The sequence below is a fragment of the Protopterus annectens genome, chromosome 3.part0, assembly GCF_019279795.1.
Source record: "Protopterus annectens isolate FY-2018-M chromosome 3.part0, PAN1.0, whole genome shotgun sequence".
NCBI lineage: Eukaryota > Metazoa > Chordata > Ceratodontiformes > Protopteridae > Protopterus > Protopterus annectens.
The window spans coordinates 782,583,491-782,610,811 of NC_056731.1; the positions used below are offsets into that span (position 1 = coordinate 782,583,491).

Consider the following 27,321-nt stretch of genomic DNA (forward strand, 5'->3'; position numbering starts at 1 on the left):
AACTGAGGGCTACCTGCAGGCAGATAACCGAACTGCGATGACTGCAACAGTGAAACTCGAAGAACATCTGGTGTTACTGGGGCCACTTCTCAGCCTATATTTGTCAGGCACAAAAGTGGAAGTGCAGTCTCTGAAAAACCAAATTGATTGTTAATGTGAAGTTAGGTAGCATAATAATTTATGCCAGAGTTCTCCAAGAAGTTCTAGAAAAATCAAATACATCGACCAGTAGTAATGACCTTATCCTTAAGGTCAATAACTCTAGCACCATAAAATTAACCAAGAAGGACGTTAAACTATGACTACAGGATAAAGTGGTCAAATTATAAAAATACTGTTGAGTAATAACTTTAATGAGTGTATACCATGCAGAGTCAAAAAAGCATAATCTGCAGACCATCTCAGGCTAAAAAGTAATGTCTAGTTGTTATAGAACGATCATTGTACCACTTTATGCCTTACAGATAAGGTCTCGTTATTAAATATAGTACTACATTTTTATGCCTTCACACACACCACCTGCAATTATTTGAAAAGGTAGAAGAAGTAAATAGAATTCATGTTTAGCTTTTTTATTATTTACCTACATTGGAAGGAAACTGCTAGTACTTTTTTTTTTTTGCATGGGAAGACATCATCCGTTTCACGTTTGTTGTCGTCTCTACCTTTTGGAGAATTTTTAAGTCTCTACAAAATTTAAAGTGAATCTAGATGAGTCACCGTTTATATGAAATCCCAACCCCATGTGCACAAACAGGAAAAGTAGTTGTGGGTGGGTGGGTGAGTGGATGGATCAATAAGATTCTGCAGATGTCAGTGTATTTTAATAAAGTGCAGATGCTGAAAGATCGCAACAGTACTACAAACAAAACAATTACAAATTTTGTTGCTGAATTTAATTTGCTTACTCATAAAAAAGGGTGGAAATAATTAAATACTGTTGACCTTTCCTAATGAGAGATGGACTTCTAAGTAATAAATTAAGTAATAATTTGGTCATTTGTTATAAAACGTCAGTAGTACTGTTGATTATTTGTTGGTCCATAGACATTTTTTTACATGAACGTGAGTGTTAATCTTTAGGAAGCAAACGGTAGGACCTTACCCTGTGGTTCTTGCAATGTTTGTTGTCATACGTTTACTTCTATTTGTAGAATTTACACGATTGTGGTCAATAATCATTTCGCTTGTAAAACAGAAGGTGTAGTAAATGATTTGAAATGCTCTTGGCATCTATATTATATTGGTGAAATAGTTAAAGCTTTTAAATGTAGATTTTATTTATTTATTGCATTTGTTACCAGGATAGGACAAACAGATGCCCCTTGTCGGCTGAGGGTCGGGGAGAAAAGCTCCACAGTGATTAAAAGTTCTTGATATGATACCCCAAATCCATGTGCACAAATGGGAGAAGTTGTTCTGGGTAGGTGGGTGGATGGATAATATTCTGCTTTTCTCCAAGTCTTCAAGAGCATGTTAGAGGCATTAGACGTAAATGACCCAAGAACCCTGTTGCTGTGCATGTTCTGCATCATTCCAATGGGTTGTCTGCAGGCTGCTGTTTTGGAACAGACAAAGATTAGTATGAAGGGAGGCAGGAGTGTTAGTAACTTTTTAAGGAATCAACTTGTTTTCTAAAGCAGTGGTTCCAAAACATTTCAAGCTGGAGGACCCTTTTATAAAGGAAATATTTTGGCAGACCCCTATATTTTGGATTGTGTTTTAGACTGATATTATTTAATAATTAAACAAAGAATGTATTATTTATCATCAGTGCTTTTTTTGTAAACAAAAAGTTGGTGGTACACATACGTTGCGTTTGGGTTAAACCCCTCGCTCAGCCATTCCAGTGTCCCATTACTTGGCTATTTCTCCCAAGTCGCCATCAACACTGTTCAAAACTCTGTCTGCATACTGTTTTCTGCTTTACTTCTACAATGATTACAGATTTTGGATTTAATGTAAAACCTTTATTTCAAATTTTATAGCACAAGTACCGATAGTCGTCTGATAAACAAAGAAATAAAGTCTCACAATGAAAACAGACTTAGCAGTAATACTTCTCTGCCTTTGAAACTTACATTCACTGAAACAACACTGAAACCCACATTCAAAGAAGATGCATCGGCCCAGTGGCAGATTGTTTACTTTTGGATTGTTTTGAAATTTTAGTCCCTTTGCACACATTTTTATGACCATGCAAAAGTAGTTCTTTGATTCATCTTCCTGATTGTATAGTTAAATCATAATATATAATAATTAAATTATATCCCCTGTATAATACAGCACCACTTGTTGGAACGTGTTAAATATATACTTTTGAATATTTTTCCAGTAAGTAGTGAAACAAAACATATAAACCAATAATGACAAAATTGCCCAATTCAGAGCATTTCAACCATAAATGGCCACTCAAACGTCTGTCATTACAATCCACCAGTGTCAGTCAATATGCACAATACCTGCAGAAATAAATTATCTGAATAATTCCACATTAAAGAGATCTGTAACTAATGAAACAGTTGCTGCTAGCAAACAACTTTGTATATGTGTTTCATCTACAAATTCAGTGCCTGCTGCCCTTGAAGATAAATTGCCTACTGTTACATTAAAATAGTAAGCTGGTGATGTTGCATAGGGAATGGATAGCAAACTGAAAACAAGTGCATAGTTACTAGGCATCCCATCCAAAGGAGGACATAGTCAGGACTGTTCTATTTTGTTGTAATTAATTTGCTGACTTTTTTTCGATATGGTGTACATTTTCTAGTAACTGAAGTATGTTTAATCATTCTTGATTTTTATGGAGTGCCTGTTGAAAATTCAAGGGTAGTAATTGCAATCCTTGAAACAACAAGAATTTAGTTATTGTGAATAGAGAGCATGTGCCCTAATTATAAGAGGTCTATGTTATATATTCAAACTTTCAAAATGTCGAATACCATATCTTCGAGACCATATGGTCGATATTTGAAAGTTCGAATATATAATAAAAAAAAAAAAGAAAGAAAAAAAAACATACCTTAACTGTGCGAGCAACACACCCTACTTAAATATACCAACTCCAAGACCGCACTTCAGTGCAGAAAAGGGAAATTCTCCCATTCTGCACTGTACGGTGCTGTTAAAGTCAACCTTCGAACACTTGAAATGTCGATCATATGGTGTTGACCATATGACGATCGACATTTCAAGCGTTCATTTGACATAGACCCATTATAAGACTTTGACACCTTTTGAGTAGCCTGCCTACTACAAGTATATATAAGTGACATGGTATTGAACTGTAGCCTTCTGTGTCATGTTGCACAGGGAGGCAAAGCTCGCCTGCAAAAATGCTTTATAAATCTTGTAGCTGTTTTTTGGGATTTGTTGTGTTTTTCACCATCACATGTTACTTTTTTGAAGTGTTTAGATTCATGTTATTAGTTTTTGCACTTCAGTAAAGAGCCATTTTTATCACTAGTATTACTTTTTGAAGTCTTTTGGCTTCTGCTCAGCTCATGACTGAAAAGTATCTTCAGATAACTTCACTTATCCAGTTATCAAGTATTTAAAGAAATGATAGGTGTACTGGAAGTGGAAGAGTTTGGCCTTGGAGTAAGCACATTAACTTTAAGATGCATGGAAGAGTAGGTCCCTGGAAAAAGCACTAATGTAATTAGTGGGAGTGGGAGATGGAGAGGGTATCTGTGATAGCAAGCAAAGGTTAGCTAATTATTTATCACATAAGTGGAGTTAAATTTATGGCACATCTGTTTCAGACAGCATAGAGTGCTGTGCTGTGAAAGGATTATTTGTGTCCCACTTTCTCCCATTAAAGCACAACCAGAATATGTCTGGAAGCTCTATGTAGAATACTTTATCCTAACATTTACAGATTTTCAAGTTGTTAATTTGTAAAATTCTAGCATTTTATATCACATGTTATAGTTCAAAATAAAATTGTTTTATTTAATTATTTACTTCTTTGGGGGTGAGAGTTTACAGGCTTTTTGCTGAAAATGTATTTTGGACTTTCTTAAGAAAAATACATACGCCAAAGATCACCCGAAGACATGTCATTAGGAGATTGTCCACATGGAGTTGATTATTTTTCTTTGTGTTTATGCCTACAGAAAACTGCAAAATTATGTTGAGTAAGGAACAAGTGCAATAAACTGAAGTCTGCTTAGATAGTCCCATATTCCAGTATGTCTAAGATACTGATAATGCTCAGTGATAGCTTTCAATTTATTTATTTATTTGTTTGTTTTTCTCTCTGTTTATTTTTAGTGCAGGGGAGAAAACATTTGCATGTTTTTTGTGGAGTAACCATATTTATTTGTTCCATTAGGATGATTAAGAATATTATTTTATTTGCTTTGTTTGCATTTAGAAACTTTACCTAAGAATTTTTTTTAAGATGTGTGTTTTCATTTCTGAAGTGTAGGAATGCTCTTGATTATGGGCACTGGTAAGTGGTCAGTAATATTTTCGCTAATAGTTTAAAGCAACAGGAAAACAGATGAGATACCATTGTGTCTGTGGTAGTCTAAATCCACTTTGTGTTTCAGTTTTTATTAATGACATTTGAGTAAAATGTTGTTAATATTTTGTTTACAGGTTCAACGGATGCAACCAAGCCCTTAACATGTCCCAAGAATGCCACTGCAGAGGTAAACATTTTTGTGGTCAGTTGTGATCATCATTTTTATTCATTCATTTTCCAGTAATCTGGTTAAACCATTTCACAATCACAGGGGAGCGAGAACTTATCCTGACATTCAGTGAATGTAAGACGGAACTAATTTTGAATTGGGTTACAAATCCATCACAGGATAGTTACTCAATCGTGACATGTATACCTGTGGGCAATTTAGAGTATCACAGGTTCATCAACAACACAGCTTTGCCATGTAGGAAGAAACCGTAGTATCCATAAAAAAGAGGAGACCGTGCAGACTCCACAGAGATAGCAGATGAGATTATAACTGAAGTAGAAATCCATGTATTGTAAGGCAGCAGAATTAATTGCTGTACTTCTGTGCTGCTGTAAATGTTTCATGGAAAATCACTGTCCTGAACTAATGCTGGGATTCAGATACATTTATCACATAGGGCAGCACTAATTAGAGCTATATGAAGGGTGGAAGGGGAAAACGATGGATGTGCTTTGTCTTCTTAGATAAAGGCCATTTCTAAGAATCAAACTTCTGAATATTAGAGCTGTGCCTTTTCACAGTTGTTATATATGAATCTCATCTATGAGTTGTATACAGATGCCTTACAGAAGACCTCCACATCGTTTCTTTTTTTTTTCTTTGAGTTGAATTTAGTAAACTTTTCACCAAATTCTGTATTATCAATTCATAAATTACTTCTACTCCTACTTAAATAGTTGTATTAATAAGGCAGTCCCTAGCCACGCCAAGTATAATGAGAAAATTAAGAACAAACCCCAACTGTGGAATACCCATATAAATTATGTAAGAGTATGAAATTATTTAATGTTCATAAGAAGTCTCATTCTTCCTACCATAAGATCACACTTAATCAAATTAGTACAGAGCTTAAGGAAGACATAAGAAGCTTCTAGCTGAATATGACCTTAAAATAGCCACTACCACCAAAAATAACTACAAATCTTTCTTTAATTATGTCAGGAATTTAAGAACTTACCCAACAGTGTTGTTAAGTAGTCCATAATAATACTGCATGCATTGACCCTCCATAAATAGCTACAATTGAAACAAATTCTCTCAGCCCTCTTAAAAGTTAAGAACACCTCATCCTTTGGCCCTAATAATATACCAGGTTGCTCGATTGCCAGTTCCAGATATTGCTTCTTTAATCTAAACCTCAATACTGGTTATATCCCTGAACCCTGCAAAATGGCCATTGTAATGACAATTGTGCATACACCATGGACTCATAAGTTTCACTAACCTCATATGTAAAGAAATAGAGTATATTATCTCAGTACTCATTGATCTGCAAATTGAAAATTTCTTAACCTTTGACACTCAATTCAGCTTTTTCAAAGACTGCTTGCGAAGCTTTAACCATATTAGTTTAAGGCACGTAAGGACAAGCATTAGTAAATTATGTCTGATTGTGTTCTCAGTGAATGTTTTTGTGTAAAATGATTTACATTGCTTCCAAGGAGTTTGCATCTACCCGGAACCTTTTATTTGCCTCATCTAATTTCCAAAGGTATCTCCAGTAGATCCAAAGAAGTCTTAATTCCCCTTTACAAATACCTTCCTTTATTGAAGGTAATGCACCTTTAGGCATGTATTTGTGTAAGCATTTTATTCAACATGTGAGACCTCAGAGATTCAGAACTAAAAAGATTAGTGGCCTCAAAAAATCTTGGTTATCAGGAAATACTGGGAGCCCTCTTTTTGTACTTAGTTTCTTATAGACTCTTCCATAATGATCTGTGTCTTGCTTTTGAGCCATGAAAGGTCCAACCCACCTTCTGTCCCATCACAGAACAAATGGTGCCCTCAAATACCTAGTTAAAGGAAATACACCTTCATCTGCAGATAAATAAGATACATTAACATGACAGATTAATGTCCCAACATATCCCTCACCTCTGGACAAAACTTCCACTAAATGTAAGCAGAGTTAGCATCCTTACCACCTTCAAGGTAAAACTAAATAATTGGATGGGCAGCCTCAAAGTCATCTCCCCCAGTCTATTTTGCTTGCCCTCCTTGAGGTGAGAGAGAACTTTTGAATAGGAGTTTTGGGTTAGGCTTGTAATGGTCTGCAGGGTGCCTGGTATTTACCTATGAACTTGCAAATATTACTGGTGTGTCCTGTACAATAGATATTTTGAGTTCAGAAACATCTCAACTGTTTTGACGTGAATTCTAACTTGTCTATCAGTCTGATGTTAATCTTCACATAATCCTTGACTGTAGGGCTTGGTTCTGAGCCTCAGAACCAACTCGGTCGTTATTCTAAAAACTCTTGAGCTAAGCTCTACCCATGATGCTCCTCACCAAATTACCTCAGATCTTTTTTACCGCATCATAATGCCAGACGCGTTCAATCCAATCTCTCGAACGTTATCTTTTCTTCAAACTGTAAGTCAGTTTTTCTTACTATCCAATCTCTAAATTTTGCCTTTTACTTCTGTCTATACTACCCCACTCCTCTAGATATCTTTTAGCGTGTGCATGTTTTCCTCTCTCCTTTACTGTTAGGTAGTCTCAAGTACCATTGTTGGTATGTTTTCCTCTTTTACCTTTGGGTAACCACTTATATCATCACTGGTAGTTTCCCCCTTTTTCCTTTTTCTGATACATTAAAAAAAAAAAAACTTTCCTTATTTTGAAGTCTGTGTATGTGTGTGTATGTATGTGTGTATAAGGTCGCCTTAGTTTTTACATATGGCCGACAAACCCTCTAAAGGTACCCCCGGCTTCAAAAAGTGCCAAAAGTGTGATGGAAAAAAAATGCCTAATTCAGATGGACTGTGTGTGTGTGTGTGTGTGTGTGTGTGTGTGTGTGTGTGTGTGTGTGTGTGTGTATATGTATTGTCTTGGTACGGTCCATCTACAGGAAGACTGTGCAATCTGTCATGGGTTCAGTTCCCGAATCTTGATAGAGCACAAGATTAAGTTAATATTGAAAGGCCTTCTTAAATCTGAATTTGAAGGGGCAATATCTGGTCCGAAGACAGTTTCTCCTCTTCGTCAACTTCTTCTTCTAAACCTAAAAAGTAGAGTCACTCTGTTCCGACAACTCCCTGGAAACCACCTTCTAAATTGGCCAAGTCTCCCACAGTGCCGGCATCCTCATCGACACCAGTGGACCAAGATTCTCATTTTCAGTTCCAGGATCAGTGCAGACAACTCTCCCTTCAGTACCAATGGATCTCTTGGTAATGAAGGACCCTCAGGTAATAGTTTTACCTTATTCAACCTACTCCCCATCCATAGATCCATTTGTGGACCGTCTTCCCAGTCCTTTTTTGGAGAGATGGCCACCAAGGTCTCAGTTGGTCAACCAAGAGTCTATCAGAGTCAGATATTATGAAACTGGTAGACTAGCTCCTAATGGCGAGGGGATTACCTCCATCCACGGTTCCTAGCCTTGTTAGCTCTGGAACCTTGCCTTCTTTTACCCCAATCCATATTCCTCCTTCGACTCCAGCTGAGATTTTGGAGTCCCCTGGTGCTGACCTTTTCGGCTTCGACTGTTTCAGTGTCAGTCAGACCTCATTCTCTGACACCAATAGTTATGCTGAGTTCTACTGGTTCCTTGGAACCAGAGACCTTCTGGGGTCGGGGCTTTGTTGTCAATTCTGAGGGGCAGGGTTTGACTTCAACTCTTTCGGAGCCTTCCATGCCCATCAGTGCATTGGCATATGTAAACTCAGCTTCGGCTTCTACATTAATGGCAGCATCCTCAGTGCAGGATGGGACCATGGTTCAGGAGTCTATTTTGATTACAGGCTCCCATCCCTCTACAGAGGGACCTGCCTTTCAGTCTATGGAGAAGGCAATGTCCATTGTGTTCAAACAGTCTGTGCCTTCCCTGTCAGACCAAACAGTCTTGTCTCTTCCCCCGACCAGAGCTTCTGCTAGTCTCTGCCATGGGACAGAAGGCACAAAAGTCACAGGACCAGATCTCTTAGGTTATGTTTTCTTCAGAAACCTCTCTGGAGCATCCCAATCAAAGAAGTACCTTCGAAGAAAAAGTGCAAGAGGAAGCACTTGGACTCCCCATCAGAGTCCATCACAGAAGATACTGATTTTGATGAAGGGGAGGGTTCCCCTAAGTCACCCCCTAAAGATGTTTCCTTTGGAGACATCCTAGAAATCCTTAAGCAGAGGGGAGGCTGGACTACCATTCAACCTTCCTCAGAGGAAGCAGTATACCTGGAGGCTTTTCATGCCCAGCCCTCTCCCTCTTGGATTTCTCCGCCTGCTGATGATCTTATTAAGCTGATTGCTCAGCGGGCCTGGAAGATACTTGACAATATCGAGCCAAGCCGATCCCCAAGAGGCCTGATCGCATTCTGTCTGCCCCTAAAGATGAGCAACATTGGGCCAAAGGTATTCCTGTTGACGCCAAGGTGGTTGCAGCAGCTACTAAAAAGGAGCTTGCTGATGAAAGTCTTACTATTCATTCTCCTAACAAAGAGTCTAGGATGATGGATAGATTTGGGATGCGTGTATATGAAGACCTAAGTTGGTGACTTCACTCCAACAAGGTGTTATGGAGCCGTCCCTTTGTCCCTTCTCAACCCCAAGCCATAGTGACCACAGACACGTCCCAGATAGGGTGGGTGGGCCCATTATCTGGGAAAGAGAGTCCAAGGCACTTAAATCTCAGCTGGAGACCAACTTTTGCATATCAATGTCCTAAACATGAGGTGGTGCTCTTAGCATTGCAGGCATTTCAAGATACCCTCCCCTTGGGAACTACTGCAATACAGACAATATGTCAGTAGTCTGGTACATCAACAAACAAGGGGGAACCTGGTCCTACCCTCTTTGCCAAAAAGTGCTCAGAGTTGGCAATGGGCGATTTCCGACCGCTTTCTAATAGCAACACACATTCCGGAGAGCTCCAATGTGATCATGGGCAAAATGAGCAGAACCATCCCCATGCCTCACAAGTGGTCTCTCAATCCTGTGGTGACAGACAAGATATTCCGTCACTGGGGCCAACCTTGTTGCGATCTGTTTGCATCCCCTCTGAACAACAAAAGCAACAGTTATTTTGCCCTAGTCCCTCCCCCCCTTGGGGGAGTCACCCAGAGACGCTCTCCTTCACGATAGGCCCCACGGTCTATTGTTTACCTTTCCATTGATTCAAATGATATTTCAGTTTCTAAAGAAAGCCATCAGGTCCAAGAACAGAATAATTCTCATTGCCACATTCTGGCCTCGACAGGTCTGGTTTCCCTTCCTATAGCTTCATCTGCTTCGGGAATCCTGGATACTGAACCCAGCTCCAGACCTATTGTCCCACCCAGGGGGACTGATTCATCTGAATCTACAACATCTCAAGCTCCCTGCATGGCTTCTCCAGTTCCCATGATTGCCAGGCATCCCTTCCTCACCTCCCCGGTCCAACACATCATTCTAGCCCATCCTAGCCCATCACAAACCTTCAACTAGAAAATTGTACCATACTAAGTGGTCACTAGGCTGTAATCTTGCCCCATATTTTAGCACCTGTTGATAAAGTTTTTGACTTTTTAGCCGTACTCTGAGTCTGGCTTATCAGCCTGTACGATTCGGGTGCATCTTGCTGCAATTTCTAACTTCCATATGGGCTAAAACGGTTCATCACTTATGTCACATAAACTTTGTAAAGCCTTTTTGAAAGGAACCTTAATGCTCAGACCTCCATATAAAGAACCCTCTGCCCCATGGGATTTGAATTTGGTATTGCAACCTCTTATGTCTCCCCTTTCAAACCTTTAACAACATGAGACTTAAAAATAAGGTTTTCCAGGACAATAATTTTAATTGCTATTACTTCTGCCAGGAGAATATCTGAAATTCAAGCCTTGTCCTGCAAATCCCCCTATTTGATATTTTATAAGGATAGGGTCTCCCTCCAGACAAATCCTTCCTTTTTACCAAAGGTTGTTTCTGAGTCAAACATCAGTCAGGCTTTACATCTCCCAGTTTTTTTCCCCCCAATTTTTCCAACAATCAGTAAAAAATAAATGAAACTCCAGCCAAGCTACAATTTCCACTGAGTGACCTCTCTCACCTCTGACAGAAGGTTTGAGAGGTTACTCAGTGGAAGTTCTAGCTTGGCTGGAGTTTTCATTTAATTTTTATTGATTGTTTTTTCTGTGTGAACTTCTTATTCATTGTTTTAATTTTTCCAACAAAGGAGAATACTTTCAACACTTACCAGATGTACATGGACAATTACGTTTCTACCTTCACAGAACAAAGGATATTAGAAAATCCGACAAATTATTTATTGCCTATTCTACAGTATCTTTAGGTAGTCCAGTATCTAAAGTTACCCTGGAGAAATGGCTTAAGGACTGTATCACCTTTGTTTACAACAGAAAGGGACTCCACCCACCAGGACCTGTAAAAGCACATTCAACGAGAGCTATAGCAGCATCTGCAGTTTTTCATGCCAGAGCTTCTTTAGATATTTGTGCAACAGCAGCATGGGCATCTCCTCATACCTTTATTACTCATTACAAACTGGACTAGGTCTCTAGGGGACATGCATCATTTGGCTCGATGGTGCTCAGGAATATTCTTCCATGAAACCTCCCAAGATTCAGGTAGCTAGGGACTCTCTCCCACAGTCAAGGATTATGTGAAGATCGACAACATTAGATAAAGAAGTTATGTCTTACCATAACGTTCCATCTGTGTTGTCAATCTTCACTAATCCTTGACATTCCCTCCCTCCTTCCCCCTGACTTTAGAACTCTTGGTGGATCGAATATTCCCAAAGACTGGATTCATAATAAGGACACAGATATGGTCTATTATCTGTTATGTCACTAGTTTGCAAACTTGATCTGAGGTAATTTGGTGAGGAGCATTTTGGGTAGAGCTTAGCTCGAGAGTTTTTGGAAGGTGTGAGCTGGAATAATGACCGAGTCTGTTCCAAGGCTTGGAACCGAGCCCCACAGTCAAGGATTAGTGAAGATAAACAACACAGATGGAAAGTTATGGTAAAACATAACTTCTTTTTATAGCTTTTTGACATAATCCTATACACTACCTACAGAGTGTCTTTCTATCTAATATTGAGTTTTCCATTTGTAGAATGTAAGAAGTTATTCATTGTTTGCTTCACTGCATCACTTTTATAGTTCTGTAGTTAATAACGGTGATTTTTTTGGATAGAACTTAAGATTTATTTTACTATTTTTGTTCTTAATTTCATTGTCTTTTTCTTTATCAATAAATGTTTTTAATAGATTACCACAGAAAAGCAAGTCTTGGAGGTGAATTTTGTTTCAGCCTTGTCTTAATTGTTTTCCTTACTATAGTTAGTAAATACCAGAGAAAAGAAAACTGGTCTTTCTTTATAAAAGTAAGTATTTGTAAGACTAAAATTATCTGTCAAAACAGCTTGATGGAATGATTGAATCTGATGTCTTTTCCATTCTTCCTCAACCCATGGGTTCAGTCTACAGAGTGTCTTTTCCATTCTTCCTCAACCCATGGGTTCAGTTCCAATCCTCTGATCCAACTCTGCTGCATACTCCAGACTTCAGATCCAGCTCTCGTGCTCCTCCCTCTACCCATAATGCACAATTCCATCCCCATTACCTCAGATCTCATTTGCCGCCATCTTCAACAGACGCAAGCTCCTCTCTTAAGCTTTCAAAGTGATATTTTGAGTTTTATAGAATTTTTCTTTTTGAAAGATATTTCTATTTATGTAGAGAAAAAGTTGCATCATGAAGTTGAAAAGCTAAATAGTGCGTTAAGAGATACACAACACTTTACTCTGTTATTGTATGATTGGTCAACCAATTTTGATGGGGCTGACTATGCTTGAAACCATGAATCTTGCATCATTGTTCACTGTGATTCAGAATAGTAAAAGTATTGATTTTTGTGAGACTTTTTCTAATTATTCAGGATATGGTATCAGGCAAATACAGTTATGTGCTTTGCTTGAAATTATTTTAGAACAGAATCTTTTTGTTTTTGATGATCAGTTTTATTTTCAGAAATTCGGGGTTGCCATGGTCACAATATGTGCCAGTAGCTATGCAAATTTGGTCATGCCTTATTGGGAATCCCTGCATGTGTTGGATGATCATCATAATGTTTTTCATAGGTTTATTCCCTTTTATACTCGTTTTGTGGATGATGCCTTTTTTGTCTGGACAGGTCCATGTGATCTGTTGACAGATTTTGTGGAATATCTACACAGTACTACAGACCTCCTCAGATTTATTATGAAATGTTCAGAGAAAACAATAGATTTTTTGGATGCTTGTTTAAATAAAACTCATGTAGGCCTTGGTACGACCCCATATAAGAAACCAAGTGAATGTTTTGGATAGGCGGGGCATGCGTCTGCGTTTTGTCTATAGGAATGTATTGAAAGGGCAATTTTACAGGCTATCCAGTTTGTCATGATGATGGTGACATGTCAGATTCTTTTGCTCGGCAGAAGAATGATTTTATACAAAGGGGTTGTACAGAAAACGAGATTGTTATGGTTCAGAAGGAAGTACTAATTCATAGTACAGATTCCACTTGAACTTATTTTTCTGCTAAAGCTGATAATGTTCCACCTGTACCGAGTATAGGTACAAATAAGCTTAGGCTCTACCATACTTACTCTAATAACGTCCATGTCGTCTTGTGATATAATAAAAAAATAACTGGTATATTCTTACTGCTGATGAGAAATATAAAGGTTTTCTGGATGAGATACCTAATTTTAGCTTTAAGAATAATCAGTCCTTGAAACAATTACTTTGCTGCAGATCTGTGAACAGCATAAAACAACTTCTAAGATTTACTCGTCACTCTTCTAAGGACTCTATTGTATTCTTAGATGTTACTGTTGTAAAGGATGCATTTGGTGGGGTAGAGTCTATGATATACAAAAAGCCATGTAAGAGAAATAACATCTTACATAAGAACAGTATGCATCCTAAACATGTAACTCGAAATGTAGTGAAGGGACAGCTTCTTGGAACATTGAGGCTTCACAACAAGGATACTGATGAAGCTTTGGATCAGATGTCTGATTGTTTTATGTCAAGAGGTTATTCACATACAGAAGTACTCAAAGTGGCTACTGAGGTATGCCTGATTAGGGATACTACTGCACAACCATACTTCAAGGAACATGATGAAGCTGTATCCTTTTCATCTGTTAGACATACTGCCACCCATTGCATTGTGCTTACATATTTGCGTACATATTCCAGTAATGTAGGAGTGATATGTAAGATCATAAAGAGGAATCGGCCAGTGCTTATGACTGGTGATATGATCAAGAAGACATTGGGACCTGTAACCAAGTTTTCTTTTCGTAACAATAAATCATTAAAATGAGAATTATGTTACAAACTATCTAAATGTGTCAAATCTGTCCACTCTGATGCAACTGGCACTTTTCCATGCTGATCCCATCAAGCATGTAAATACATTTGGGTTACGAGCTCCTTTAAACACCCTTCTCTGAATTATCATATTTATTTTTTATGCTGATTGTAAATGTTTAAATGTGATTTATTATGCTAAGTGCCAAGTCCGTAGTAGGGTTTTATGTTGGAAAAACCATCTGGATGTTGAAAGAGAGAGTTCTAGAACACATAGGTAACATTCAGAATAAAAAGTTCATGAATGCTTTAACTAGACATGCTATTGATTTTGGCCCTGCACATTGTTTTAAAATTATTGTTTTAGAGATTATTAAACAAGCCGCTAGAGGGGTGACATTAAAAATGTCACGAAATGTATTGATCTCAGATGGATTGTTTTACTTAAAGCTGATTTGCCTCCTGGTTTGAATGACACTTTTATCTATCAAACCAGTCTTGCAAGCACATGGCTTGAGGCATTGATTTTATCGGTTACTTCTTAATGAATGAAGTTTTTATGAATGGAGTAGGTTACCTCATCTGTAGTAGGAGACGTGAATTGTTTTGTTTTTTGATTGGTCAATTTGTATTTTAAGTACTGAAGCACTTTCATTGTTGTTTTATGGTCTGAAGAAGCGGCTTACCTTCTTTTATTGAATTTTTATTGTTTTTATATTAAAAGATGTTATGTAGTCCAATCTCGCCTTCATTCTTACCTGTAGGTTCGGAGCCGAACCTCGGCCCTGACTCGGCTATACACTAGCTCGAAGTCTTCAATTGGCTCATGGGTATCAGGTATCCCATCATTCAACAGGTCTGTTCCCCAGATCTCGTTTGATTCACATTAAGCTCAGACGTGGTCTCGCTTTTGCTGTGGTTAAGTATATTGTTTATAAAATTTTTATAAACTGTTGACTTGTTGTTGCCAAAAAAAAGTTATTTTCATAGCTCTGTGTGTGTGTGTGTGTGTGTGTGTGTGTGTGTGTGTGTGTGTGTGTTTGTGGTAGTGGTGTTTTACTGCCTGTATTTGTTTCTCTGGCTGTTTTTGTGCCCTTGTCATTGGCTGTTTGGGTATCCCGTTCCTTTTCCTTTCCCCACGGGCTAGGCCCATTTAAGTTAGAGGACCTAGTCCTCACCATCGTTTGTGTGGTCTTTGGTTTGGTGCTCCATTCTGTTAGCATTTAGTATTGTGTCTGGCTAGTGGTGCTTTCCTGCCTTTGTTTCCCCGGGCTAGGCCCGTTTAAGTTAGAGGACCTAGTCCTCCCTGTTGTTTTCCCACCGGTTTCTAGGCCGTTTAAGTTAGAGGCTCTGTTTTTTGTTTCTTGTTAGTTGGGTCTAATGTGTGTATGTATTAATTTGTTCCTTTCAGCATGTCCAAGGATCCTAAGGAACACAGACATTCGGGCTTTAAAAAGTGTGTTGAATGCAACAATAAAATGTCTTTAATGAATGGGCACTCTGTGTGCGTGTACTGCTTGGGGACTATTCACCTCCAAGAGTCCTGCTTGTTTTGTCATTCCTTCAGTCCCATGTGCTACAGGAGAGGAAGAGCAAGTTCAGTTTGAAAGGACTGCTTAAACACTCCGAGGAAAACTTGGCTAGGTCTTCCAGTGCATTATCCTCTCCAGCTAAAAAGGACAGAAAGACTTCCAAGAAGCACTCTCCGGCTCCGTTTGTTTCTTCAGTGCCGCCAAAGAAAGTTGCTAGAACAGCTTCTCCTTCTTCGATTCCATTGCCCTCGGTACCGACAGAAGGTAGTTTCTTGTCTTAAGTCCGTATCGGCTCCCAGCCTTTCAGAGCCGGTCATGGATATTTTGGTTCGGAGCCGGTCTCTAGTTTTTTGACCAGGTTCTCCTTCACTCAAGTCCCCTTCTGTAGGGAGATCCAGATCTCCTACTTTATCTTCCAGGTCTTCCAGGACCCTTTCCGATGAGGACATTGATAGGGTGGTGAAGAAACTGCTTCAGTCATCGTTGTTGGCCAAATTGATTTCGGATGCGACCCAGTCGGTTCCGGAGCCTATGGCCTCTTCATCCTTTGTTGTTCCTCCTCCGAGCCTTTCTCGGCCTTTGGCGCCAGAGTTGTTGGTGCCTTCAGGTGCCATTAGATCAGTTCCAGTAGCCTCGCCTGGCCTCTTGGTTCCAATTTCCACTCTGACCCCGTTGGCTCCATCCATGGGGTCGAGGGTTCATGGTTCTCCATTCGGACCTGAGGGGGAGGTCTCAGATCGATCTTAATTGGTTCTTAGCCTTCCTCTCAGTGCTTCGGCCCGAGTGAGCTTGGACCCGACATCGGCTTCGGACCTCATCTCCTCAGCGTCAAGGGCTACTATTGTTTCATATAGTCGGCCTTCTGAGACAGGGGGATCAGCCTTCGAGATTATGAGGAGCATGCTGGCCAGGTCGTCAGCTGCATCCTATGGCACCGATACTCTGCCCCCTCCAGCAACGGTGTCAGTTTTGGATTACGCTCTATCCATGGGCAGCAGAGACCCTAAGCCTCAGGATACCTCCATGAGTGGTCCCTAACTTTCTGACATATCCCCTGTGTTTTTGCCTGAGGAGCCCGCCAGGAAGAGTGTGTGTAAGAGGAAACACCTTGACTCCCTGGATGAGTTTTTCACGTCAGATACCGACCTCGAGGAGTCAGAGGGGTCCCCCAATTCGTCTTCTGAAGATATCTCTTTTTCAGATATCCTGGAGATCTTGAAGCAGAGAGGCGGCTGGCCATCCAAATCCCCTTCTGATGAAGAGTCGGTGTTCCCGAAGGCTTTCGGGACTTAACCCTCTGCCTCTTGGGTTTCTCCCCCTTTTGATGAACTATTAGATCTTGTCTGTCAAAAGGTGTGGGAAACTCCTGACACTGTGGAACCGGTCCCAAGGAGACCCAATAAGTTTTTGTCTGCCCCCTCTGACAAGGAGTATCTATCTAAAAGCATTCCAGTAGGTGCCATGGTGGTGGCAGCGGCCACCAAGAAGGAACTTGCTGAAACTTTGTCTACCGTCCATCCGCCTAACAAGGAGTCCCGGGCTATGGACAGGTATGGGAAGTGTGTGTTTACCTCAGCGACCTTTACACTGCAGTCGCTGAACTAATTGATGCATTTTATGAGGCTCCAGAGAGATCTCCTAAAAGAGCTAGGAGATTCTCTACAGGGTAAGAGATGTCTACCCTAAATTCCCTTACCAACTCCTCCATGAGGCTGATCTCATATGCAACCGACCGAGTGAGTAGGGCTGCAGGTTCCAGAGTCTCTCTTAGGAGACACTCCTGGACACGCCTGTGAAATTTCCAGAGGCCTTCAAGTCTACGTTCACCAATGCCCCCTTTGATGATTCATCGTTGTTCGGAACCAAGGTGAAGGACACTCTCACTAGGTGCAAGCAGGAATGAAAAACCCTGTCTGCCATGGGAGCCTGTTTTTCCATGCCTTCTAGACCTTACCCCAAGGGCCAGAAGGGTGGAAAAATGTGGTTCAGGAAGTCGCAGAAGTTTTTTCAGGGTGCAAAAAGAGATTCCCCCTCCTGAGGCAGGGGAGGGGGTGGAGATTCAGGTAGACACTGCCCTAGAGGCAGAGGATGCCCACGTAACCAGGGGGGCCATGATTCCTTTCATGGTTCTCCCTACCAGTGCTCCTGAAGGAAGGCCCAACTGTGCATCTCTGGAGCCGGTCGGGAGTCACATTTCTTTATACCCAGAATCCTGGCAAGACATCACCCAAAACGATTGGGTATTAAAGATAATTTCCAAAGGTTATCATATTCCCTTCTCTTCTCCTCCCCCGCCAACCAAGAGAATCCCAGACATTCCACCCAGTTACAGGGATTCTGCATGTTTAGAAATACAAAAGTTGCTTTCAAAGGGAGCCATCCAGCCGGTACCCGCAGACCAAATAGGATTAGGGACTTAGATTCTTTTTGGTGCCGAAAAGAACAGGGGACCTGAGACCCATCTTGGATCTCAGCCGATTGAACCTTCATGTACAAAAGTCCAAGTTCCGCATGGTCACCTTACAGTCAATGCTCCCTCTGTTAGGGAAAGATGTGTGGATGTGCTCCATCGACTTCAAAGATGCTTACTACCATATCAAGATGGACAAGGCATCGAGAAGTCAACTACCTTTCTGGCTGGGAGCCAGTCATTTTCAGTTTCATGCTCTGCCCTTTGGTCTCACCACATTCCCCCAGGGTGTTCACCAAATACATGGCAGTGGTAACGGCTCACTTGAAACGTCAGGGATTCCAAGTGTTTCCGTACCTGGACGACTGACTCTTTTCTGCCACCACCAGGCATCTACTGTTACAGACCAGGGACACCACCATTACACTGTGCCAATGGTTAGGTATTACTCTAAATTGGAAAAAAATCTTCCTTGTTGCCCTCGCAGCGTGTCACTTTTATCAGTGCAGAACTAGATATGGTGCTCATGAGGGCCTTCTTGCCAGAAGAGAGAATTCAGGCTCTACAACAGCAGGTCTACGCCTTACTACCTTTGAGGAAGGTCAGGGCAAAAGTGGTCCTCAAGTTATTAGGGACCATGGCTGCCAAGATCATGCTAGTTCCCCTTGCCAGACTACACATGAGAGTTCATCAGTGGCTGCTTTTCGCCCAATGGTCACTACAGCATCTTCCACTCTCCCATCCTATTCTGATTACGGACATGTGCAAGCGGGATCTACGCTGGTGGCTTCAGGCCAGCAGTCTCAATGTGGGCAAGCCCTTTGTCCCGTCTTCTCCAGTTGCCACGGTGACCACGGATGCCACTCAGATCGAGTGGGGGGGGGGCATTGTCTTTGCATGACTGTTCAAGGCACATGGCAGGATAACGAGACGCTTTTGCATATCAATGTCTTGGAGATGAGAGCAGTGCTATTAGCATTACAAGCACTTCAGAGCTCTCTCCCTGTAGGGAAAATTGCAATCCACTCAGACAACATGTCAGTGGTATGGTACCTGAACAAACAGGGAGGAACCAAATCATACCCCGTTTGCAGAGAGGCACTTCGAGTTTGGCAGTGGGCGGTATCTTCCAACGCTTTCTAGTTGCAACGCATATACCGGGGAAATCCAACGTGATTGCTGAAAGGCAGAGCAGAGCTATCCTGATGCCTCATGAGTAGTCCCTGAACAATTGTGTTGTGGAAGAGATATTCCACAGATGGGGTCAGCCTTGCTGCGATCTATTTGCCAGCCTCCTCAATGCCAAACGCAGCAACTACTTCACCTTTATCACACACCCCCCCCCCAAGGGAGAGACATCCAGGGATGCTCTGGTTCATGATTGGCCCTCCGGTCGTCTCTATGCCTTTCCACCGTTACCTCTGATATCAAAGGTCATTCAGAAAGTAGTGTCTTTGGGGAGCAAAATGATCCTCATTGCCCCACACTGACCTCATCAGTTTTGATTTCCCTTCCTTCAACCCTTTCTAATGGGCACACCCTGGATTCTGGACCCAGTTCCAGATCTTTTGACTCATATGTCAGGATAGTTCCATCCCTCCATCCAGACCCTTAAGTTGACAGCTTGGCTGCTCCAGTTCCATCCTTTGTCAGGCTTCATGATTTTTCCTCGTAAGTGGTCCATATTCTATCATCTCCCCACAAGCCTTCTACCAGGAAGATTTATTCCAGTAAGTGGAAGAGATTTTCTATTTCCGCCCGTGAGAGACATATTGATCCTTATACAGCACCTGTTTCGGCAATATTGGAATTTCTTTCTCAACTGTTTAGTCCTAGGTCAGCTGCGGCAACCATTAAAGTGCAATTGGCAGCGATTTCTACCTTTCATGTTGCTAATGAGCCCAACCTTATGGCTCATAGGCTTTGTAGGGCTTTTATGAGAGGGACATTGTTGCTCTGACCTCCATTCTTTGATCCAGTGATGCCATGGGACCTCAATTTTGTACTACAGATGCTCAAGTCAACTCCCTTTGAGCCCGCAGCTATGTGTAACATTAAATTCTTTTCATGGAAGACAGTATTCTTGGTAGCCAAAACTTCAGCTAGGTGGGTCTCTGAACTCCAAGCATTATCGATTAGGCCACCTTATTTGGTGTTTCACAAAGATAGGTTCTCCTTAAGAACCAACCCTTCTTTTGTTCCAAAGGTTGCCTCTGTTGTCAGTATCAACCAATCCATTGAGTTGCCTGTGTTTTTTGCTGAATTCTCCAACAAGGCAGAATTTAAGTTTCATCAGCTGGATGTTTACAGACAATTGCATTTCTATTTACATAGGACAAAAGATTTCAGGAAATTGGATCAAATGTTTGTCTCGTTTTCAGTCACTAGACTTGGGGTTCCTGTTTCTAAGGTAACCTTGTCTCTCTGGATCTCCAATTGCATCTCATTTATTTATGCTTCCAATGGCAAAGATTTACCCTTTAAAGTGAAGGCTCATTCAACACGATCTATGGCTACCTCAACTGTGTTTCAGGCTAGGATGTCTATGGATGCTATTTTACTGCAGCAACATGGGCTTCGCCTCATACCTTTATTAGTCACTACAAATTAGATCTGGTCTCTAGAGGCAGATATTCTTTTGGTTCCACGGTGCTCGAGTATTTTTCACTGAGCCACCCAAGATCAAGGTGCTAGGGACGCTGTCCCACGAGTAAGAATGAAGGCGAGATTGGACTACATAACATCAAGAAGTTATGTACTCACCATAACGTTCGACGTATGTAGTCCATCTCGCCTTACATTCTTACTAAACCTCCCTCCTTCCCCCTCCTGTAGGACCTGGAGGTATTGTCTCTAGGTGTCCGTAGTCCTTTCTGTTGGGGTTGTTCTTCTTCTCAGTGTGTATGTGTGTGAGCTTGCAGCAAACAAGATCTGGGGAATAGACCTGTTGCACGATGGGATACCTCTTAGCCAAGAGCCAATTGAAGACTTTGAGCTTGAGTATGGCCAAGTCGGAGCTGAGGTTTGGCTCCGAACCCACAGGTAAGAATGTAAGGTGAGATGGACTACATACATCGAACGTTATGGTGAGTACATAACTTCTTGTTTTGCATGTTCCAGCCATGGTGATTGAGTTTGTTTTATACTTTCTCTACCTTTGCTCACTAGGACTACCTGTGCTTGCTGTTCACTTGTTATAGATCTGCCAGAAGTAAAATTGGTTTAACACCAAGTAGGAAAGTGACGTATCTGTGCAGGTCTTGCAATATGTGTAAATATTTAAATAGTAGTAGTAGTAGTTACAAGAATAGTGTGACTGGATGTGCTTACCATTTTAATTTTTATGTAGATATTAAGAGCACGAATTTAATATATCTTGCTATTTGTAAGGTTTGTGATTGTTATGTAGGCAAAACCAACAGAACCTTAATGGATAAAGTACGTGAACATAAATGCCATTTGTAAGAAGGATATCAATAATGCTCTTGCTAAACATGTTATAGCTACTAGTTCCTCTCATAAATGTATGTTTTAGTTATTAGAGCTGTTTAGATCTAATATTAGAGGAGGTGATATTAGAACGAAAACTGAGTGTGTGGAAACAAAATGGATTTTAGAGCTGCGTGCTGACTGTGGGAAAGGTTTGAATGGCTGTGTACCTTTACTACCTATCTTGAGGTCATGGGCTGTATCCCACACTAATTTTAAAGTGAGTATTTAAAGAGTGTTTTTAATTTTTGCTTAGATCTTATGAAGCATTTGAGAGAGGCATGAAAGCACTCATCTCTTTATTTTGTTTTGGTTTTTTACTTACTTTATAAAATACTTTATTAAAACAATATTTCATTGGACTATTTTGCTATGTCAGCTGTATATATCTTCTTTTTGTTGATTTCTGTGCTTTTGTTTGGTCCAGGCTTATCCATAATATCTTGTGTGGTCTTTATATTTGTATTTATATTTATATTTATCTTCGACTTTAGTATCCTCCCTCTTAGTGTTTCAACAAGTCGTTAGCCGATTCTTTTGCTGTCCATACTAATTAATATAGTATTTCTCCATACTATTGCTGGTATTTTTCTCTGATATTTACCCTTTTTCTTTAGTTAAAAGGGTATTTCTGTTTTCTACCATTGTTGGTAGTTAAACTCTCCACTGTTTAATTTTTCTGTCCAAAATACTTTGCTGTATTTAACCATGTCATATAAGCCAACTGGTTTTAAAAACTGTACTTCTTGTGAATACAAAATCTCTAATTCAGAAACAAGAAACATTTTAGATCTCTGACATCTTCAGATCCAAAACCAACAAATCTGAAGGCTTTGACTCTTATTGTTATCTCAGCATCTCCTACAACACCACTTTCAGATCCCAAGTGCTTGGATCTGAACCCTGGTACATCCCATGGGAGTCTTACTCCAGAATTTCATATTAAACCCATATCATCCACCCACCTTGCCTGCTCAGTTGTTTGACTCCCAAGAAACCCTCCAGACCCCCATCCACAACTTCTTCTAGGTCTTCCAGATGTTTATCAAAATCAGATGTGGATAGGATGATGCAAAAATTTCTCAAAGCTTAGATCCAGATGGGAGTCTTACAGCTCCATCCCCTTTCAGATGCATGAGTATGCCTATGACATCCAAGACCATTCTGTCTCCTACCCCAATCCATCCCGTGTTTTCAGAGTCCCGGGATCCAAAATCCCCGAGAGGTCTGGTGCCAGATCCGAGGAAAGCTTCTTCTTCGACTCCAACTATATCCTTGACTCGTTCTACTCTGATACCCTCTGATCAGAATTGGTACTTCAGCCCTGGATCAGAGGGGAGAGACTCGGCTCTGATTTTGTCAATCTGTCCCTTCCTGTCAGAGCCGTGGACCTGGACAGTTTGGATCTGGTTCCATCCCTGAGGTGCGGATCTGAGAGCAGTCAAGATCTACCTTCATCTGAAGTGCCGGCTCTCAGAGGACGGGTTGACGTTTCTCTGGACCATCGGCTTTTGAGGTTGTGAAAAGGGCTTTTTCTCTCCAGAAACCACAGTCTCACTTTTCAGATCCCACCCCTTTTCTGTTACCAGTTCTGAGCTCTGAGTCGCTCAGACATGCTCTACAGGGACAGCCAGTTCCAATAAGTGTCCATCCAGTTCCAGTAAAGGAACTTCCCCTCTCTTCAGACCCCTCCCCTGAACATCTCACAGAAGAGGAGCATTGGAAGAGAATGTACAAAAGGAGACACATTTGACTCCCCGACGGAATCACTGAAGGACAATACCGACTTTGATGAAGGAGAAGGGTCCCCCAGATTACAATTCGGAGATACTTAGAGATCCTAAAGCAAAAAGGTGGCTGGCCTTCCCAAAATCCATCTCCAGAGGAATCAGTATTTTTGAAAGCTTTTGGTTCTAGCCCATCTATGTTTTTGTTACCCCCCCCCCCTCCGGTGGATGAACTTATTGATTTGGTTTCCCACCGGGCTGTGAAACCTGTCCCAAAAAAAACTGACAGATTTTTAGCTCTGCTGAAAGACAGACGCTACTGGAACAAAGGAGTCCCGGATTATACTGTGGTGGTGGTGGCAGCAGCCGCCAAGAAAGAGCTAGCAGAACAGAGCTCTTCTGTTCATCTGCCAAACAGGGAGTCTAGGGTGCTGGACAGATACAGAAAGCAAGTAATTGTCTCAGCAACTTTTGCACTAGATTTCTTATTTACCTGGCACACTTCACGAGGCTTGAGAGAGATTTGACCAGAGAGTTTTCAAATTCTCTCTGAGTCTTTGTCTGCAAAGTACTTCCAAAGAATGTCTTCACAGCTGGCCACTCTTTTATCTATATCAAATGCATTGTTGAGGTTGATCTCTCACATGGATGAAAGCATCTCAAAAGCAGCTGGTTCAGGCATTACGCTTAAGTGACATGCCTAGAGGCAGCTATGCAACTTTGCAGAGCTCTTTAAGATGTCAGTTATCAATACCCCACTCGATGGGACCTCTTTATTTGGGCCATCAGTGAAAGAGAATCTTAACCCGCATTGAACAAGATGGAAAGACTCTGTCTGGTGTGGGAATCAAGTTCTCTGCCCCTCAATGGACTTTTTCCAGGAACCAGAGAGGTGGTAAGAAAATTTGGTTCTGTAAATCTCAGGATCCTTTTCAGGATCAACACAGGGGCAAATATGCTTGTTTTTTAATGTATTTATCAGCATATTATTCTTGTGTGCCAAAATAGTCGGTTCAGTCAAGTTCTTTAGCTGACATGTAATCATTCTACCTATTTTAAAGTTGTCTACATACAGATTATAGAACACATTCAATGAAAAAACTAAATCTAAATGATAACACCCTAAACAAGTATGGAATTAGGAGATAACCCTATGGGGATACCCTGACTGTAACATAGAATTTCACTTTTCAGATTGCTATATGATACTTGCCATGCCCTGTTTGTAAGCCATGCAGATGTCCATCTTATCAAAATTACATTAATACATAGTTCTAATTTATTGATCAGTATTTTGTGCCTGACCCAGACAAAGGCTGAAGTTAAATTGTGTATGATCCAATTTATATATATTTTTCTATATATGTGCATTTCCACAACTCCTTTTTCCAGTTTTTGCACGTGGGGTTAAGGTGCCACTTGAGTAGTGACAATCATCTAGAGCCAAGGTTTACAGTGCTTGGTGGCTAGCCTTGTCACATTTCTTCTGCCACATCAAACACTTGCATGCACACTCACATCTATGGCCAATTTAAAGTATCCAATTCACCTACTGCATTTCTTTGCAATGTGTGAGGAAACTCATGCAGACACAGGGAGGATATGCAGACTCTGCACAGAAGGCACCTCAGCTGAGAATCAAACGGGGGAACTTCTTGCTGTGAGGCAACAACGCTATCTACTGCACCACTGTGCCGCCCATAGATTTTTCTATATAATTATTCTTCTTTTACTATAAAACATCATGTTACAGGTGGTTAAAGTTCTGTTATCGACACCTGCACATTAATATATGGTTTCACATTCCAACTTTTCCATTTCTGACAATTTGTCCACAGTAACTTTTTCCATAACAAGAAAGTACACTTGTGCTTATGTATGCCTTTGGGTTTGACCTATTCCCTTTTCTGTTAAAGATGGGTTAACAAGTGCATGTCTCTAATCTTGAGGAATCTTTCAGTACTTAAACAAGCCAAGTGAGTAACAGATATAATGGTACTGTAAGTTCATACAAAAGTGTTCTTGTGTCATTATTACTAATTCAGTCTCCCCTCTGTGCTTTGTTTTGGTCCAGTTTGCATAGGTCTTTTGCTGTATAATCTAATTTAATTTCAGTATCTGAAGTCATCTAGATGTTGGTAGCATAATATTTCACCCCCTTTGTGGAGCCAAACTGTTTTACATAAAATGTTATAAATATATCTATAATCTGTTGTGTTTGAGAATACATTTTAGACTCTACACACAGTTTGCTAATTTGTATGCCTTTACTCATACCACATACTGTATATGTATAAAATGGTTTCCCTAAAAGCTCAATATCTTTATACACATTTTCTTCGATTTTTTCCTGATTGTGTCTCATGCTGTATTTAATTTTTCTGGCCATTTTTTTTTCTTATCAAAGTTGTTTGACCTCATTTCCATTTGTTACATTTTTATCTCTCATGTTTATGAAGTGCCTTGTTGTTATAGAAATATTTCCTCCTGACATTGTGTGCATAAATCCTGATGTTAAACATTGTTTTATATTTTGCATTTTAAAAAAAATAATTTCTTAAAACGTGCCACATTCTATATACACTTTCCATGAATGCATCACTCCAAGTAGTTTTGCTTCCATATAATCTGTTTTCTTCTCTGCATTGGCTTTAGATTTCAGTTTGGCAGAATTATCTAGCAGTAATTTAGCCTTTATAACCCCATGATCACTGCACATCAGCTGAGGTAAAACTTCGCACAAAATAACAGTCTTCTCCTTAGGGAACACAATGTCCAATATTTTCCATTCCCAGGCTTGTTTACAGTCTGCAACAATTCTTGTTCCTGAACATGCAATGTAAATACTTTCCTTACTAATGTTTTAAAATCCGTATTATTATTCCAGTCTGTTTCCAATAAATTTAAGTATTGGTGTTATCAAACATAATAATCACAGGTCTTTAATCCGTATCATAGCACCCCCACTTGATTTTTTTGTTTTGTTAGAATGTCTTTTGCAGTAAAAGCTTTTGATAGCCTGACAGAACTTTTCTAATTGTTGAATATGTTTAGTGGAATCCATCTCAAAGAGGGTGTTGTACTAGATACTTGGTTGGATTGCGGCTGGGTTTAAAGGAGTGATTACATCTTTATATATTGATGATGTGCCCTTGGCAGTAAGCTGTGTTACGTAAAAGGGTTTCCTGACAACCACTGTTACATTATGGTCAAAAGAAAGGGAGTTGTCAGCCTAAGTTCCCAGGTCTGTGACTTCATTTTTGTTTTTTAGTGATGTGTTGCCTCTATAATATGATGAGGGTATTGGTACCAAAAGTGATGGTACTACACTTTTTAGCATTTAGTTTGAGCACATTTTTAATACAACAGGAGTTTACTAGAGAAAGAGAGGGAGTTCACTGTGGTTTGGTTTCAGAGGGTGACTTAACGACATCCCCGAGTTTACAGCCATCTGCAGACTTTGTTAGCCATAGGTCTTGTCTCTGATTGGCCATCTAAGAAGTAAAGGCAAAAAAGAAGTCCCAGCACTGAGCTCTGGGGGACACTGGTGGTCACTTTCTGATGAGGTGCCTGCAACTCACATTATGTGGGTTCTGTCTTTCAACCAGTTTGCTATCCATCTTACCGTATATGTGTTTATTTTTAAACCATTTGGTTTATGTATGATGCCAGCATGGGGAATGGCACCTCTGGCCTTGGCAAGGTAAAGATATGTAGTTTATAAATCATGTCCACCATCTGTAGCCTCCGTAACCCTTTCAAAGAAGTTTACTAGATTCAGTCAACATGATGTATCCTTCAGAACAGCAAACTGCTGTGGGTCAAAAGTAGTAATATTCCTGATATTGCGGTCAGTTGCAATATGTTCCATGACTTTGAAATGAGGCTTGTTAAACTGATTCATTTGTAATTATCTGGTTCAGTTGTAAGGCCACCATTATGGAGTGGCATTACTACTACAGTGCATCTCTCATCTGGAATGAAACCAGTAACTAAAGTTATGTTAAACAGTTTAAGGAGTATGTCTGCAAGGGCATGTTTAACATTCTTAATTAAGCAACAAGATATATTGTCAGGTCCCATGGAGAAAGCATTCTTGATCCTGGGTAGCAATTTCTTAAATGATCTTTAAAGATAATTTGGAGGTTATGG

General features: G+C 40.4%; 1 protein-coding gene across 1 annotated transcript in view; it reads left to right on the top strand.

Moving 5' to 3' along the window:
- Positions 1 to 27,321, top strand: part of CEP72 (centrosomal protein 72) — a 1,336,989-nt gene that overhangs the window by 862,590 nt on the left and 447,078 nt on the right. Inside the window, exon 9 of the mRNA XM_044065699.1 lies at positions 4,606 to 4,658. Within this exon, the coding sequence (XP_043921634.1) occupies positions 4,606 to 4,658 (53 nt within the window). The remainder of the gene's footprint in view (positions 1 to 4,605; positions 4,659 to 27,321) is intronic.